Source organism: Netta rufina, assembly GCF_964035555.1.
Source record: "Netta rufina genome assembly, chromosome: 15".
Taxonomy (NCBI): Eukaryota; Metazoa; Chordata; class Aves; order Anseriformes; family Anatidae; genus Netta; species Netta rufina.
In genome coordinates, this window is record NC_140138.1 from 5,295,728 (window position 1) to 5,313,976 (window position 18,249).

Genomic DNA, 18,249 nt, shown 5'->3' on the forward strand with positions numbered 1-18,249 from the left:
CTCTGTGATTGGAGTGTTAAGCCCTAGAGTGAGAGTAGAAAAGATGGCTGGTGCTTCAGAATTGACAGTGTTCCCTGAGTTTTTCAGCTTGAAATTCAGGTTGCTAAAAATTTTCTGGAGCTGGGACATATATTTAGATCTGGATGTTTAAGAGGAAACCTAAATTGCCAGAGAAGTCTGGTAATTAACTTCTTGCCAGCAAGTAAGTCAAAGTTTTAGCATCTTATCATGATCTTCTTGCCCTAAATATCTGGGGAAAGGTCTTGAGTGTTATTTGTGGCCTGGGATGTCTTGCTTTATGGCGGTATCTTCAGCAACAGTGTGTCATTTCATCCTAATTGTGCTATTAGGGATCAGTCACCATTAAATAGCTTCACCTGTTTCTGGAAGCAATCAGATAGTGGTTTTTGTTCCCTAAACAAAAGTCCAGATCCTGTTACTTACCTGCCCTCTTGGCAACTGGATAACAGCTCAGCTTCTTGGGAGTAAGCAAAACTTGTAAGTAGCTTCTGTTTCAAGCAAGGCAAATAATTTAGAAGTTATTCCCATTTTGGGTGGGGGGAAAGGTCCTGAGCCATAGATCAGTTGGTGGCTACATGGGGCTTCCCAAAAATGATAGGAAATCAAACTTCCATCATTGTGGAAGGCACTGACAGTTCTGAATCAATGCCAGGTCAACTCAGGAATTGCTCAGACACTCACACTTGCTGATTTTGGCTGTGTTGCCTCCGGTTTGAGTCCCTCGGAAGGAAACGTTAACAGCTGGGCTTTGAGGGGAGTGCTTTCCTGGAACAGAGCAGGAGCTAGCTGTCTGCATCCTCAAGATGGTTCTCTGCTCTATTTTTACCAGTTCCCTTTTCCCTGCCAGAATGCACCGGAAGCAGGTTTATTCTCATCTTTCCTTTTCTGCAATGCTCTCTCAGGCAACTTGTAGAAATTTGATCCTTCTCTTGCAGCTGCTTAGTATTTTTCCCTGGAGGATTTGTCCTTTATAGAGCTCACTGTATATTTAAGAGTGGACTGGATTTTTTTTCGTGCCAGTTTGTGAACAGCAGCACCTACAGAGAAGAGGGCCCCTCAGAAAAGAGTTAAGTTTAGAAGTCTACAATTTTGTAGATTGTAACCATATGGAAGGGGAACCCAGGGGAAGGGGAACATTGAACCGACAGTGGAACTCCCAAGTCTGCCGTGTGTGTTTTGGGGAGTAAAACTGACTTTCAGTGGCTGAGTTCCCAGTCCAAAACCAGAAAAAAATATATATTTTTATATATATAGCTGTTTTAGTAGAGCTTCTGCTGGTAATGTTACTGTTCAGGTGTGCTGGGTTTTAAGCTTGTTTTCCTTGTGTGTGTGAAGACCACTTCTCTAAGCACAAAAGTTCACAAGTCCAGTTCATGACCCGTTTCTGTTACACTGGAAGAATTAGTCAGACTGTTAGATGTGGGTCTGTCAGTGCCCTGTAGGAAGATTCTTTTGACCCTTCCCTCCATAGCTCTGGAGATTAAACAGCTTATTCATTACTAGGGCAATGGCCCTGCCATAATGTGAGGTACCTGCTGCCATCCAACCCTGCGTATGTCTTTGGGCTTAGGTTCACCCTGAGAATGAAGAGTGGACTTGCTTTGAACAGTCTGCATCTCTCGACATCAAGTCATTTTTTGGCTTTGAAAGCACAGTGGAAAAAATTGCCATGAAACAGTACACTTCAAACATCAAGCGGGTAAGACCAGCTTCCCTTTGTGCTATTTAAAAAAAAAAAAAAAAAAAAAAAAGCCTGCTCTGTGTGCCTCAGTTTTCTTTTCTGTAAAATAGACCTGCTGGAGTTTTATATCCTCGCTTATGTCTCAGAAATTGCTCAGTAGAACAAACAAAGAAAAAAACAGTGTGTGGTGAGCAAAAACAATCTGTTCACTGAAATGTTTCTGTGCAGGAGAAGGAGCAGGCTGTGCCAGAGGAGGATTGCAGTGGATGCTGTGGTGCCAGGCTCCTCAGACACTGAGGACACTGTTCTCATGCAGGAAGAGAAAGTTCTGGGTAAAAGTCAGCACGCTGCCTCTCCAGCCTCTTGTGGGAGAGGTACTTTTTTTTGGTGGCTGTTTCCCCTGGGCTGCAGAGGAGTAGTGTGGCTGGCTGATAGGTAGTAGGAAAACAGGATAAAAATGTCATAAAGGTGGTTGCATCCACTGCATTGCAATGCACCTGGCCAGTGCTGTAATTCACTGTTTGTACAGTACTTTCATTCTGAAATTTCTCCAACAGGTTCATGCAGGTGGGAGGAGACGACTCTTTCCGTTCTGTTTACCACCATTAGTCATCTAGCCTGAGGAAGACCCTGCTGCACCTTGCTGGTTTCGAGGAGATGGGGCATTTTTCCTAATGTGAGCTTTTCCCCTTTCAGGGCAAGGAAGTGATTGAACATTACCTGAAGGAGCTGATCTCCCAAGGGATCACATTCATCCCCCGCTGGACACCTCCTGCTGTGTGTGGACAGGCGGCTGAGCAAGCACCAGCAGTTGGACACGATGCCGATGCTGTGCCCATTGAGACTGGAGCTCGGGGAACTACCAAAGAGCAAACTGGCAGCTCCTGCCCTCCAGCAGAGGCTGTCAGCCCCGATGGTATGCAGTGTCCTGGCAGTAGCAGCTGCTGGCGATCTAAATGCCTCGAGCATCACTGACTAATGAGTTTATTTTTATTTTCTTGGCATGAGACTTTTCTTCTGGGTTGCTGGTGGGGAGGAGAGAAAATTATTTTCTTTCTTCAAGAAAATAACAAACAATTGAGTTGTTTTTTTTTTTCCCCTCCCAGACTGAAAAGCCAAGAAAAACTGTATAGGCAGTACGGGTATTTTTTGAGTTCAGAAAAAAAATCAGCTTGGTCTGATCTTGAAAACATTTTATACTTTAAATTGGAGAAATTTAAAGGTGTCATGAGTACAGTGTAAGTGACTTCGTAGTTAAATACTTTGGCTGTTTCAAAATGAATGTTTTTGAGGGTTGGTTTTGTTGTTTTTCTCCCCATATTAATCCAAGACAAATGCATGGAATGATATTGCCTAACTCATTTCTCACCCAAAATGTCTGAAACAAACTTTATCACCAAATCAGCACACAAAAAGATATCTTCTAAACTAAAGGTTCTTCTCTGACAGAAAAAGGAGAGCCTTTTGATTCAGATTGGTGATATTGGAAATAGTTGTTATTTCTCAGAAGCAGACAGCGCTTCTTCAGCTGAAGGTAACTCAGAGAAAAAGCTTGGCATTTGGAACCTTCCAGGGCTCTAGTCTCACTGGGCCTTCTCTTGTGACTTCTCTCTATTGGAATTCCTCTGTAAACAGGATACAAATCCATAGGGAAGCTGAGTCCGAGAAATGCTTCTGTGCTTTGAGATTAAAGTTAATCTAAGAGTGGCAGATCCTGTCTAGCAGAAGAGGAACGTAGCTCTATTTCTGCTTTAATCACTTCTCGAACTTGAATATACTTCCCTGCGTCTGCTCCTCAGCTTGCTAGCTCTGTGGATTCTGTGGGGGTGTGTAGTGCTTACCAAGTATAATTTCTGTATTATCAGTCAGAAGCAGCGTATCCTGTGGGTGTCCAGTCCTTATTCTGCACGTAATGGTATCTGCTGAAAAAAAAGAACAAAACCAAAAAATCCTGCATGAGGCAGAGCTAGCTCAGAGGTCCTCCTCCCAGCCCTTCTCATGTGCTTGCATGCCTCCAGCACAGCCACTGGCCTGTGCTGCTCCCTTTTGGGTGCCATCTTGTCCTTCCTGGCATCTGCACATACAAGCCTTATCTGCACTTATAAGCCTTGGACAGCACATCTGTGGCTATCTCTCAATGCTGGCAGGCTCAAAGCCCTTGTCCTTTGTCTCTCTGAGCTGGAGGAACCTTGAGCTACTGGTACGCACTGGGCATCCTCATGCCAAAAACCACCCTTGCTGTTGGAAATGTTAATATTATTCTCCCTTTCCCTCTGGTGTCCATAAGCAGAATAACATTTCAATTTTCAGATAGCTGCCTTTTAGCCTCTTGTCACTGAAATTGTGAGTGAGATCTTTAGGACATGAGGGGATTTAAGTACCCAGGCCTTGGAGTGTTTAATGAGATGAGTGCCAGAGCTCACAATATTTCTTTAAAAGCTCCTGCTGGAGTAGTCAGGGTTGAATGAAATCAGTGTTCTGAGAGACAAGTGGAGCGATCTGGCTTTGATTCCTCACACACCATCTGTGTCCTTATGCCCTAATCACCATGAGACTCGCTTGCTTGCTTCCCTCAGGCAGCTAAAATGAGGGCATTCGTGCTTTTCCGGTGCAAGTCATAAGCAACCTGATGTGTAGAAATAACTGCCTATCTCCTTTTTGGCTATGCCAAGTCTCCTCTGAATTGCTCTTTTTTCTTTCTCCAGCTGACAAATTGGATGCTGATTACATTGAGCGATATCTGGGCCAGCTGACTCCAATGCAAGAGAGTTGCTTGATCCGTCTTCGTCAGTGGCTTCAAGAAACGCACAAAGGCAAGGTGGGTGGATAGAGCAGAGAGCACCCCTTCGGAAGCCTGAATGCAGTTGTTCTTATAGCTTGTTTTGCCTTCAAGGCCTACAGTAAAACTCAGGGTCATGGATAATCTGTGTGTTGAGACTTGACTGTTTTGGCAAGGTTGAGTAAAAGGCATGGGGTGGAGAACAGCCTGTGTGATCTCGCAGCAGGATCCAGCAGCATCATGAACTACAGCTGTACAGCTGCAGTGCTGTCAGTACTGCACAGGCTGCACTGTGGTATCAGAGCACGGTGGCTCAGCTGAGTATTTGAGTAGGCACTGATCAGGGCTTGGTTGTCCAGACCGGCCGGTGTGGGTGCACTGCATCCCCAGGCCCTGCAGGGTGGGGTGGGAGATGTGGCTAGCTGTGCTGATCGTGCAGCCCCTCTCCCTTCGTCTTCAGATGCTGATCAGTGAGGCAGTTGGTAACACCTAGCTCTGTTACTGCGTGTCAGCAGTCTGCTCTGCGTGTTGTGTCAGGCAGGTTGTGTCAGCTTGTACAGCCAGGGGCTGAATTCTTCTGAGCAGAATTCGTTCTGATCTTGTTTTAATCTCCTCTATCAAAATGTACGATTTCAAAACCACATGGAATTCAGGACGCAGAGACCATCTCACCTTGTGGTGTGAGGTATGTTGTGTAAGCCTCTAAAATAGAGGAGCTGAGGTCACTGGATTGAGGTGTGTACAGCTAGAATTGGCCACCTAGTATAGGTGAAAACTTGTTTTTACCTGAAAAAAGCAGCATGGCTGTTGTAGGGTAGATGCATCTCTGCTGCAGCTGTAATGTTCAGCAGCTGCTTGGGCTCCTCTCAATCAAAAGGGGGTCCCTGTATTGGGCAAGACAATAAGGGGCATGTGGCTGAGAAAAAACCCAGAGCAGCTTGAATGTCTTTAGAGGGGTGTAACCACAGATTTTACTGATGCAGAGAGTGTGGTAAGGAAGAAAGGACCAAGAATAGCAACAGAGTAATTGGGTGGGCAGAGTAGATAATGAGCCCATAGGAAAAGGGGAAAACAGGAAAAAGATAGTTGGAGCAAGTGATCCCCCTTAAAAATGGAGTACAGCTAGATGAGATTTCAGTAGTAATAGCTTCCTGGCCTAAAGGATAACTACTCAGTCAGTCACACAGAATGGGTTAGGTGCCACTCTGCATTTATGGGCTTTGGAAGACTTTATTTTTTCAAATTGGCCTTTCCAAGAGAAGCAATTGTTTACAAGGAGCTTTGCCAGCACTTCTGAATGCTTTGCTGTGTCTTTCTCAAAGCAAAGAGAGCATATTTCATCTGAGTATGGGGAATTTAAGCATGATATTAAGGCCCTGTTTTCTTTTGAAAAGACTCCTGTCTCTCACCCACGTAGAAAATAAAAAAAATTGTTGAATCCAGTGTGCCACAAAATCCCTTTGTGTGAGCGTGCTTATGGGTTTTGTTGGTACCTGTGAATGGAAAAACAGTTTAACCAAAAGACAGAAAAGAAGAACAGTTGAGGTAGTGTGAAAGTCTGAGTATCTGAAAGTCTCCATGGACTAGCAATGCTGTTCAGTCTGTGAGAGCTGATACATTCAGAACAGCAAGCACCTGTCAAATCTAAGGCCGCTGGTATATGGCAGCATCAACAGCAGGTTGTATAACTTGGGCCATGTCCAGGAGACTGGTGGTTGATATCATCAAAGACTATGGGAATGAATGTATAGATATGTATGTGTGTATATACACACACAGTAGAACAAAGGACCCCTTAAGGGACTGTCTGAACACCTACCTGCAAGTTGGTAGCACATTGATAGGATGCTCTGCCTCTCAGTAAACAGCTGGGGTTGGTGTCCCAACCAGCCAGGTAACTGCGAGTGTGTGAGTGATCTGTGTGAATTATCATCTGCTAATAACAAATTTAATTAACTACTGCTCCACTAAATATTGGTTGTGATCTGTGTCTCCCCCCAATTCAACCTGCTGTCAGATGAAAGGGAATTGGCAACAAGCAGACACAAAACAAAGGGCAGGGATCCCCAGGCATAGCTGTGCTCTGAAATATAGGACACGTTTTTTTCAGGTCTACAGTGGCCTGTCTAGTAAAACAGCATGGACTTCTGTGTGATTGGTAGGAGATATCTCAGCTATTGGGTATCCAGCTGAAAATGAGCCGTAGATGAGAGCAACTGTGAGACTTTATCCATGCCTGTGATCTAAAAGGGTCTCGGTTTCAAATGGACAAAGCATGTTCTAAATGTTTGCCTGTTCTGTTCTGTGGGTGTTTTTTTCCCCTCTTAGAGGCTGAGGAATGGAAGCTGGAAAAGGTAAAGCGACAGCACATGAGTAAAGTGAAACAATAGCCTCTCGGGGAGCTTGGAGCTCCATGAACTGCACAAGCTCTTGTTCCTCCTGACAGCTGCTTGTTGAGTTCGGTACCTCAGCAAGGTACAGCTGATTGCTGAGTGCTCTTTGTGACAGCCGGCGGCTGCCTTGTACCCTTTGTGTAGGCTTTGTTCCCCACGAGGTCTTGAACAAGTGGGAAGGATCCTGCTGGCTATTTATGCTTTTTCTTAAACCCCCTTCCTGCTCACCTGTGTGCTTCTCTTAAATCAAAGATTGCCTGTTAGAATAATACAGAATCAGGAGCTCGTCCTACATCATTTGCAGTTTCTCTGGAGAGGCTGTTATCATGCTGTGACATCCTGTTTTTTTTAATTTGGAGCAGAGATTTTCTTACTGCTCTATCAAAAAGTATTTGTAGATCTCCTGTTTCTTGGAAGCTGTCTATTCTTATTTTTGTCCTCTTCTATCTTTTTATTTCACTATCTGGATCCTTGTCCCTTCCCATAATCAGATTTATCATTGCTCTAAAAAAAAAAAAAAACTGAATATTTGAAGACACAATCTTCAAATAGTGTTAAAAATGCAGTTACTTAAAGCTATTAATGAATAGCTTTGTGCCATATGGATCAGTATGTATAAATTTGCTAGTAAGTAAAACAAAAGGCTGAAATTAAAACTTTGTTTTCTTGCAGGTGGGAGTTGCTGCTTTGGTTGGCCAAAGATAATTAAGAGACTAATTCTATCATGAGTAGGCTAAGTCCCCTCAGAGATCCCTACCTCTGTTCCATAAGTGCTGAATTTGCCTCTTACCTGTAGTTATGTGCAGACTGGGTTTGAAAACCACTGAAAGTAAGAAACCTGTGTAACTGCCAACCCTTCTCCTTCCTCTTATAGGATTTGCAGGACTGTTACAGAAGGTTTTTTTGTCTGTTGTCTTGTGAGTAATGGCTTTCTCTGAACAGCAGAAATGCAAATGTCAATTATCCAAGGAAAATTCTGCTGTCTTTAATTTTACGATGATGCAGAAAATTTGGGGGATGTTCTTCTAAATACATCTGAGATCCTATTTGGAAAAGATGCCCCTTTTCTCTCAATGACATACAAACGCAGTTTTGCAAAGTGTTTGAAATAGAGCATTGTGCTGAACAGCATTCACCATAGAATCATTCAAATTGGAAAAGACCACTAAGATTGCCTAGTCCAACCTCCGACCTAGTACTGACAAGTCCACTGCTGAGCTCCCATCTCCTCTTCTAGGCTTGGCTCTAGGCTGCCTGAGCTCTACCCACCTTTATACAGAATCAGTTCGTAGTAACCCTTGCAGCTTCATATCAGCCTGTGAAACGCTGCTGGCAGCTTTGCTTTCTTCTTTGCTCTCTGTTTTCATGAGCCTGTCAGTGAGCAAACAAAAGAGCTTTGACTCCTGAACGCACGCTTTTTTGTGTTACAGCAGGGCTCAGATGGCTGGCATTGTGCTAAGCACGGTACAGACGCTCCGGAGACTATTCTAGCCCTACAGAACTTAAATTTTTAATGGAAACTTGATGTAGCAAATGAGGCCAAATACTTTTGGGGGAGTTGGGGTGAAGGGACTGAGAAGAGAAATCAACAGTACATGCAACTAGAATCCATCTGTTTTCACACCTGACAAGCTTTTAGTCAGATTTGGCAATTTTCTGAGATCCGTTAATTATTGTTATACTGCCTGCTACCTAGTGGTACCGCCTGGTTTCCTTTTGGTTTTCAGCTAAGGGAAAAGGATAAGGGATTTGGAAGGAGGTTGGAGTAATCCATTCTGCAGCTGTGGTTTGGGAAGGGTTTTGTGCCTGTGGTGCTAGAATTACTGACCGAATGTGTTGGGATGAGTAACTGGGAGGGGGTATATTGTGACTTTGAGTGATTTGTTTCTTTTGGTAAGAGTTAGTGAAACGGGATGGGGTGAGCCTGTGGAAGGAGTCAAAAGCTTTTCTGTTCAAACAACACCAGCAGCAAGGCAGAGGAGAGGCCTCAAATGTGGTGCTAGTGGGTGATCACTAGAAGACTGTACAGTGGTGACCCACCTCCAAACAGCACGTGCTTAATTTGGTTAATGTGTTACCTACAAATGCTTTTCGCCCTTTGCTAATTTGCCCCACAGGAAGGTAAGCTTGCAGCTGTATTACTTCCATTCAGTGTTTTGTTTGTCCTTGTGGACAGGTAGCTGAGGGAAACTTTAGCCAGCCCGGAGTTTGCTGGGGCTTCTGGCCATCAGCTTGCTTAATGCAGGGGATTCTCACAGGCTGTGTGTGTGCATGTGCAATGCTCTGATAAATTAATAAGCCCATCTCTCTCAAAGGGACGTGAATTCTATGATTCTATGAATTAGTTACTGCTTTCATGCTCCTATCACTATCTGCTGCATTGGGTTGGATTAGGGAGGGAGAAGGAAAGTATGTTTGATCTTTGTCTTAAAACTGGTGTGTGCTCTGCAGGCTTCATGGAGCAGTGGTACAAGTCCTGATCCTTACAATTTCTCTTTTCTCTCAGATCCCCAAAGATGAGCATATCCTTCGATTTCTACGGGCTCGTGACTTCAACATTGACAAAGCTCGAGAAATGCTCTGTCAGTCGCTGTCCTGGAGAAAGCAATACCAGGTGGATTACATCCTACAGTCCTGGAGGCCCCCGGCCCTCCTAGATGAATACTACACTGGAGGATGGCATTATCAAGACAGAGGTTTGAAGCTACCACTTACACTGATTCTATAGTGTGGCTGCATTATGAGACCTTATAAGTAACCTGTCTGTTTTTGGAGAAGATTGTATTGATGCTTTAAACATTAACAAAGGAGTTGTAACATCTGTAAAAAGCCATTCTCTATTGCTGTAGTTACCTTATTTTCTGTGCGCAAATCAGGCAGACTAGAACTAGTGCAAAGCAGCATATTCTTGATAGGATGGCATTTTGGATGTGATTTTTATCCTGTTGAAATATTTAATGTGGCATTTGTAAAAGGTACTAGAGTGACAGCCTGGGAGACTACATGGCTCTGTCTGCAGTGGAAGCTTCTCCTCCTGTGCTTGATGTGAGGGCAGATTCTAGCTCTAGACAGTCTGGCTGTGTTGCTCTTTGGCCTCACTAAATTGAGAATACCAATGACCAAAACCAAAAACAGTGTCTTATCACTCGGGACACTCTCTGCCTAGTCAATGGTCCTAGCAGCCCATTAAACAGTTTCTCTCACAGGGACATGACACACATGCTCACAACAGGCATGTTAGGATAATCACCTGCATACTGCTTTCCTGCATGCACTAAAGACTTTTACATCTCTGGGCATTTCAAGTTCAGTTATTGTTTTTAAACCCTTATGTTTGTTTTGAAGATGGACGACCACTTTACATTCTTCGGCTTGGCCAGATGGACACAAAGGGTTTGGTGAAAGCCCTGGGAGAAGAATCACTGCTGCGACATGTAAGATCTACATTAATTTCTCACTTGAGGAACTGTATTTCTCTTGGGGTGTTTAGAAGTCTTGCTGTAGTGCAGCAGCAATCTACCTGCTTGATACATGTGATCACCGTGTTTCGTAGCTGGCAAACCAAAGTTATACCTTTGGCTTAGTGTCTTTGGCATGTCCTAGCTTCTCTGTCTTCCTGTGGATACAGAAGTGAAATTTTTATAATCATACGAATGGGCCAGAAGGATGTTCTCTGATAGTTTGCAGTTCAACAGTAAGCTTTCCATGACCATTTTCCATGCAGCTTAGCTAATAACATTTGACCTTGAGGCTCTTATACTTCACTGTAAATTGTCAACATCTCTACCTTGTATGTCCAGCATAACTTGTCAGTAAAGAAGTTTTGTTTTTTTTTTCTTCCAAACACATAGAGACTTACTGTTTTGCACACTGCAAGTTCTCAAACTGGTATATTTCTGGGGTGCGTATTTTTACAGGTTTTTGGGTTTCTCCTTTCTTCCTCAGTCACATTCAGGCTAATCCCAGTCTATACTGTCTTTAATTTCAGGTTTTGTCAATTAATGAGGAAGGACAAAAGAGGTGTGAGGAAAACACCAACTTATTTGGCCGCCCCATCACGTTAGTATAGTCAGTTTTCTTGTATTCTTACCAAGTTGGAATGAATGTAGTGAAGATGATGATTCTGTGAAGGTTTTAGATGATGTTCTTAGGTTTAAACTGCAGAGAGCAGTGTTGTGCATGTCTTACAGGCTGTTCTTGTTTGGGCTTTGGGGTATCTTGTATAGCAGACTTAAATGCAGATAAATTCTACAGCTTCATTTGAAAACAAGTATTGCTCCTTTCTTCTGTTTTTTTTTTTTTTTTTTTTTTTTTTTTTTTTTTTGTTGTTTGTTTGTTTGTTTGTGTTTGTGTTTTGTTTTGTTTTGTTTTTTTTTTTTTTGGTTTTGTTTTGTTTTGTTTTTTTCCTGTCCCCCTTCAGATGAATTTAACCTTGCTGTAGTAGTGATTTTAATCCAGAACCTTAAAATATACTTTTTAATATTTTTTTTTTTAGCAATGTGTCTGTATACCTTCACTCTCTTCCACACTGATAGCTTTTACCTTCAGGGTTGAATATCTGTTTTATCTTTTTTTTCTTGGATCCAGTGTACTTGGAAGCTCACTGGATACAGGCTGTCTGCTGCCTGAGTAGAGATCTACTCTTTACTGGAACTGCTTGCTTTCCTCATTTAGCCAATGAGGGAAATCTCAAAAAAATAAATAAATAAATAAAAATCTCAGCTGCCTTTAGATCTTGCTAAAGCCACGATGTTACTGAAAAGTTTTGTGGCTCTTAAGCAGCCACTGTGTAAGAAAGATTCTGACCGGTCTTTTTCTTCATGTTTATTTTAGATCCTGGACATGTCTGGTGGACTTGGAAGGCCTAAATATGCGGCATCTCTGGCGGCCTGGAGTTAAGGCCCTGCTTCGAATCATTGAGGTTGTAGAGGACAACTACCCCGAAACTCTGGGCAGACTCCTCATAGTGCGAGCACCGAGGGTCTTTCCTGTACTCTGGACTCTGGTGAGTGAAATCTGGACTGCAGGATCATAAGCAGTTGTACACATACAAATAGCAATCATCCAGTCATTGTAAATTCTGCTTATTCAAAGGGTTAGGGAGTGAAAAAAGTACAAGCTTCCAAGCAGCTTGTACCTGATCTTCTGAAGAGGCCACAGCTTTGCTACAGAGCAGGCTGTGTATTTGATCCTATGGTTGTCATTCTACCAGGGCAGGACTTGGGACCCAAACTGTTCATCCTGGTGCAGTAGTGGTAACCTGTGGTGGGTGGGTTTTCATGTTCATGGAAAAAGATGATTCTTTTAATCTTATGTTGGAGGATACTGAAGAGAAAAGTAATGAATGTGGTTCTTCCTAGTGCTTGCTGACAGTTATAGCAATGTAAGAATGTGCTTGATAAATTTCTTGTGAGGTTAGTGTGTTACGTGATGACTGCAAACTTATTTTTCTGAAGCAGAAAATGTCAGGGGATATAGCATTTTATTTGTTATCCCTTACTTTGGGAGAGCACTTCAGAGTTGCAGAGCTCCACCCTGCTGCTGGCCTGTGTTCCTGCTGATGAGGCCTTCCAGTCTTCTAGTTTGTATCTCAACATTACCTCTATCTTCACTTGGTGACAGTGATGTCCTCTGTCTACTTACTGCAGGTCAGTCCCTTTATCAATGAGAACACAAGGCAGAAGTTCCTTATTTACAGTGGGAATAACTACCAGGGTCCAGGAGGGCTGGTAGATTATGTGGACAAAGAGGTGATCCCAGACTTCCTGGGAGGAGACTGCATGGTGAGTTTTCCTTCCTGTTGTGCAGGTGAAATCTGCAATGGTCAAGCTCCCTCAAATCCCCTCTTCCTACACACACACCCCACCAGCCTCCTGCTTCCTTCTGAAAGACTCTTGAATTTCTGTTCTGGTTGGGGTAGCGCTGCTCTGGTTACCACAAACCATTGTACAGGTAACTTTTTCAGTAAAGTGAGTGGTAAGTTTTTCAATTTCTCTAAGACTGATTAGAGAAATGATCATAGTTCAAGTAAAACTTAGCCCCACTGTGAAACCTTATACGAAGTTAAGGTGCCTATCCTCAGTGTCCAACAGCTGGCAAGAGTTCAGCTGACTCAGTACTTTAACCCCTGGATTAATATGAACTCTCCTATTTGTGTCTCTCTCTCTCCTAGTGTACTGTTCCAGAAGGTGGGCTCGTTCCTAAGTCACTTTATCAAACAGATGAAGAGACAGAAAATGCAGATCACATCCGGTTATGGACAGAAACTATCTATCATTCTGCGAGCGTCCTCAGAGGAGCTCCACATGAGGTACAAACCTTTGTAGGGAAAAAGCGTGTTTGTAGAGCGGGTAGGAAGATGCTGACTGCCATCTGAATGCCTGATGTTTTACTACGTGCTTGTTGTATTTCCTTTTTAGATAGTCGTAGAGATTTTGGAAGGGGAGTCTGTGATCACTTGGGACTTTGACATCCTGAAGGGAGATGTGGTGTTCAGCCTCTTCCACTCCAAACGAGCTCCTGAAACAAGTCATAAAGAAGCCACGTTACCAAGTACCTCTACTGCTGGGGACAACGTGCAGCTCATTGATAAGACGTGGGTCCTTGGCGTGGATTACAGTCGTATGGAATCTCCGCTGGTTTGTCGGGAAGGAGAGAGCATCCAGGTCAGATGTGTTTGGGCCCTGGCATGGGTCTTACAATCCTAGTATGCTCCAAAATGATCTGGTGGTGGGGAGGGGAAGGAATCGATGGGATGGGAAATCATGTCTAGCTTGGAAGCAGTTGCTGTGGTAATCATTCTCTGAATTCCCTGTGAAAATGACTGCTACGGCGGTTCTAGTTTAGACTGAGCCATTGGAAAGAGATTCCATAAGCTGTCATAAAAAGCTAATTGAAGATAACATTAAAAATGAAAAAGAAAAAAACACACCTAGGATTACAGAGCTGTGGCTGAGGTATGTAAAATGAATTGAATGATGTATGCTCCTCCAGGCAGTCAGCTCAGTAGTTTCTTTTGACTTTTGTCAAGTCATTCAGTTATTTCATAAGATGCCTGGTAATCACTTGGGAGTGCTCTTTTCCTTCCAGGGATCTCATGTGACTCGTTGGCCCGGCTTTTACATTCTCCAGTGGAAAATGCATGGTCCTCTGCCCTGTTCCGGCACTAGCCTCCCTCGAGTGGATGATGTTCTCGCCTCTCTGCAGGTTTCCAGTCATAAGTGCAAGCTTATATACTACTATGAAGTGCTTGCATCCAAGGACTTCAGGTAGGTTTACGTGTGTGTTACTGTACAACTTGCAATAGAGAAGCCGTATGAGAGGACTGAGTGTGACTTTAAACATGCAGATACCAGTGACCTCTATAGGGTGCATATTTCATTGATAAGAAGTTAGATGGACACCAGCTTGGTGGTATTACGTGGAAAGAGTCTCCTTTAGTGCGGTGGGTAATAAGGTTTTTCTTTTATAGCAGGTTCCTCTTTGCTGGATGTCTGGCTGCTGGCTGGATCTCCACCAGTAGAATTTGTGCTTCAGTTCTTGATTACAGCTACTTGAAGTGAGGGAGGTGCTTGGCTGATTAACTTTTTGATACTTTTTGAGTAACTTAACTATGTCATTCATATCTCATTTGGCATTTGACAAAGATGTCTGTTGTGACTTGAAGTGTGCTTTCTCAATAAGTGTGTACATCAACCTCTGCAGGGTAGCCTCTAGTCTCCTTTAATGCAAAGAGTACTTCTCAGATCAGCCAGTAATTTGAATACTTCACAAGTACCTTCCTAGGAGCTGGAGGAAGGGCTAGGTAGACCAGGCTTGCAGATGAGCAGGTCACCTTGAGAATGTGGCCTGGCCAGACCCTGTTGACTCAGAGTAGCAGAAAATTCCTGACTCCAGTCACTCAAACCTGCTCCTCCTTGCCCTACCTGCATAAACTGCATTGGAAACAGTTTTCAGATCCTGCCAACACAGCCTCAATTCACCACAGCTGTGACTGCAGACTAAGACTGAATGGTGCTGGAGCTGTGATTCTGATGCTTAGCAGGCTGGAGGTCCCAGGTTGGCTGCAGTGGCTGCATTCACTGGGCTGTGCTGTGTTTGGAATGCTCTCTCATTTTCCTTTCTGCTCAGCACCTGTGTGTGCAGCCCTACAGAGAGACCAGATGCATTGTACTCTGGTGTTTACTGCAAGAAGCAAGTCATAATGCCTTTTGCTAGCAAAAAGATGTCTGTGATAACTTTTCCTTGTGACACAGAGGAACCTTGAGATTCTTAGAGACCACAATGAAAACGATGGGACAAAATAAAATACTTTTGTAAGCGTTATAAAGAGCAGGTTGATCTCCTGTCAGACGTATAAAGTTATCCATGAAATAGCTGCCTGCCTTAACAAGCACATCTGTTTTGTCCCATCCCAGGGGATCCATGTCAAGCCTGGAATCTTGCAACAGCGGGTTTTCCCAGCTGAGTGGAGCCACGACATCTTCGAACCAGTCCCAGAGCAGCTCCCATCTTTCCAGATAGCAAGGACAAGGCTACGCCACAAGGAAAAACCACTCAGGGCTTCCTGGCTGCCCCAGAGCTGCTCTGTGCACCAAACCAAAGAGCCTGCAGGGGCTGAGCCTTGAGGCAGTCGTTCGTGTGATCACAGGCAGCAGCTGCTGGACAGCGAGTGACTTCTGGGAGCTGTTCTCGACAAAGACTTAGCACTCACATGGCAGGTGTAGTACTTCTGTATCAGATGCCTACTTCTCCAGTAGTCTTTTTCATAGGTCATGTTTTTGGATGAATGTCAGTTTGCATGAACCCACGTTATTACTGAACTCTAAAGGGCTCTTTCCAATCAGTCCTTTTCCTGTGTGTGGTAGAGGAGACTGATGTTGCCTTATCTGATTGATCTGTAGGACTAGATTATTCACGTGTAGCAAAATTAATCTAGTTTTCTGGGTGCCCAGGGTACCACTTACCCATCAGAAAGTAAAGCGGGCATTTCAGGTGCAGGGACTTGAAGCAAACTGTAAATACCTTAATACAGATAGGATATTTTAGAAACTAGTTCCAGGTCAAACCTAAAACCTCTTCCGATCTGACAGGATGCTATTAGGAAATGTGTTGGATTTTTTTAACCCACTGAGACACAAAAATCAAAACTGTTTTCTAGAAAGTATAGGTAGAGAACCTGCCTCAAGTAAGCAGCATCTTTCTTAAAGATAGACTATTTATCCTTCCTCCTCAGGTTTACAAGCAATAATAGGTAGATCTGACCCATCTCATCAGAGTAGATGGGAACTGAATCAAATTATAAAGGGCTAAGAAAAGCAATATTTTATTTCCTGAAGGCACAAAGTTTTATGGCAGTATTAAAGAAGTCTTTATAATGTGAGCTAACTTGAAAACTTCAGAAGAAAAGCATGTATGTATTTAAGCACTTACTGAAACATATTTATTCAAATACTAGCTTATTTTAAGTTAATTTTTAACTTATTTATAATTTGAAAAGTGAGTATTTATTAAATCCAATCACTTTTTTGAGTGAGACAAACTCCCTTTTAGAAAGGAATTACTGATTGTCTTCACTCCCAAGAATCTTTCTACTTCTAATTTTTGTGACTGCCGGATATTCTTGTGTAAAGGGCTGTATCATACATCGCACTAGGGATAAGGGCTGTGTCATCTTTTCCTGCAAGGTCAAGTTAGAGTCCAAAGCTTTTGGGGCTCTACATGGATGTTTCCTAGGATTAAGAAGTGATTATTGCATTACATTTGCGAGTTGTGAGAAGATGGTGCATCTTCATGACAGTCATGACATGCCAAAACTACAGTGTTTGTCAGAAATCTCCACTGATTATGCTAGAGAACAGATACAGAAAAGGTGCTGGCAGTGGATTTATCGGGGTGGGTAGCAGAGAAGTTGTGTTTTTGTTTAGGCAGAAAAAAAAAAAAAAAGGTGTCAAATACTGAGTTGCACTTAGGCGACATTTGCAATTAGCAGACACGTGGGACTTGGGATGCAGACCGATGTCTGCTCTGGGACCCAGCAGTGCTGTGCAGAGACCCCATCCCTACCAGCTGGAGGTGACCGCTGCACGGATCGCTCAGGCTGGCCTGAACTAAATGTGTGTCCAGTTCCAAAGCTGGGCAACAGTGCAGATGGTTGTGGGGCTGGGGCAGGATTGAAGCCCAACTTGCAGTGGAGGTGTAGTTTCTTTGCCAGCACAGCCATTCAAGTATCCATGACCATGCTACTCAATACAATCCTCTCACCAAGCTTATATTGAGGTTGATAAATGTGTGCAGGTAAGGAGAACATATATGTAAAGTAATTCCTTCTAATCCTGCTTCTTTATTTAATTGCTGATTTTGAAGCACCAGGCACTGAAAAAGGAGAAAAGCACCTCAATAACTGGAACAAAAGATGAAGTTGATGCACCTCTGTAAGCTGCTTTTTTTTTATTATTTTTTAAAGGAACAGAACTGAGGAAATTAGTCCCCCACCTTGCATCTCAGTGTGAAAGTGGAACAGGTAACTTAGTTATGCAGGCCCTAGGAAAGTTCTGGTTGCAGGGAATTCCCCAGTTGTTCTGTAGGCTTTACCATTTCTCCCGGGTGATCCAATTTTTGATATTTCAGCATACTTGTAGTTTAACACAAAGAGGGAGAAGTTCTACCTTTGCTCTGGAAAATCAAGAGTCCTGGAATTAAAATGCATGCGTGTATCCTTAATGTAAAATCCTGCAGAAATAATAATTTCTGGTGCTAGAAATGCAGTTTCAAACTGGTTCCTAAAGCAGCATGAAGAAACCCAGCCCTTCCTTCCCTGGGCTGTTCCAGGATTTCATCTTTTTATGGCTTGGTTCTTACTTGATTTTGTCACGTCCCATGGTGGTAACGTTCCTGTTTCTAGTGTTTCCGCTGTTTTCCTCTGATTAAGAATCTTTCCCATTGCACTGGGTTCTCTTAATTTTAAAACATGGCATGTGCTGTTCTCCTCCCACCAGTGAAAGGTTTAGGTGCTTAGCACTTGCTGGGGAGGCATCTAGAACGTGGTGCATTCTGGCAGGTCTCTGAATGAGCCAAGAAGAGATGAGGGGCTGCTCCTGCAGAGAGCTCCCTCCTGCAGGCTCTGTGGACACAAGAAATAGCTTTTCATTTGGTAGTATTGCTCCTGTCCCACAGGAAATTGCTGCACGAATCTGCTTGAGAAGCAGTTTGTGATCTCTCCATTGACAATTTCAAGCAAAATTTCCTGGATTATTTCACCTACCAATTTACTTAGCTAAAGATTAAAATAATCCAATATGGATTTTTGTCCTTTCTTTCCCCTGGATGCTGACATAACATCCAGGCTGTAGTTCCCTTCCTTCTGTTATGGCTAC

General features: G+C 43.3%; 1 protein-coding gene across 3 annotated transcripts in view; it reads left to right on the forward strand.

The window, feature by feature from the left end:
- SEC14L5 (SEC14 like lipid binding 5) overlaps positions 1-18,115 on the forward strand; it is a 38,015-nt gene extending 19,900 nt beyond the window's left edge. For all 3 annotated transcript variants that reach the window (XM_084295972.1, XM_084295970.1, XM_084295971.1), the window contains 12 exons: positions 1,592-1,720; positions 2,399-2,618; positions 4,408-4,520; positions 9,381-9,570; positions 10,220-10,308; positions 10,863-10,933; positions 11,708-11,879; positions 12,523-12,657; positions 13,047-13,184; positions 13,294-13,539; positions 13,964-14,142; positions 15,292-18,115. In XM_084295972.1, the coding sequence (XP_084152098.1) occupies positions 1,592-1,720; positions 2,399-2,618; positions 4,408-4,520; positions 9,381-9,570; positions 10,220-10,308; positions 10,863-10,933; positions 11,708-11,879; positions 12,523-12,657; positions 13,047-13,184; positions 13,294-13,539; positions 13,964-14,142; positions 15,292-15,397 (1,788 nt within the window). In that variant the 3' untranslated portion in view covers positions 15,398-18,115. The remainder of the gene's footprint in view (positions 1-1,591; positions 1,721-2,398; positions 2,619-4,407; positions 4,521-9,380; positions 9,571-10,219; positions 10,309-10,862; positions 10,934-11,707; positions 11,880-12,522; positions 12,658-13,046; positions 13,185-13,293; positions 13,540-13,963; positions 14,143-15,291) is intronic.
- Positions 18,116-18,249: the final 134 nt, after the last annotated feature.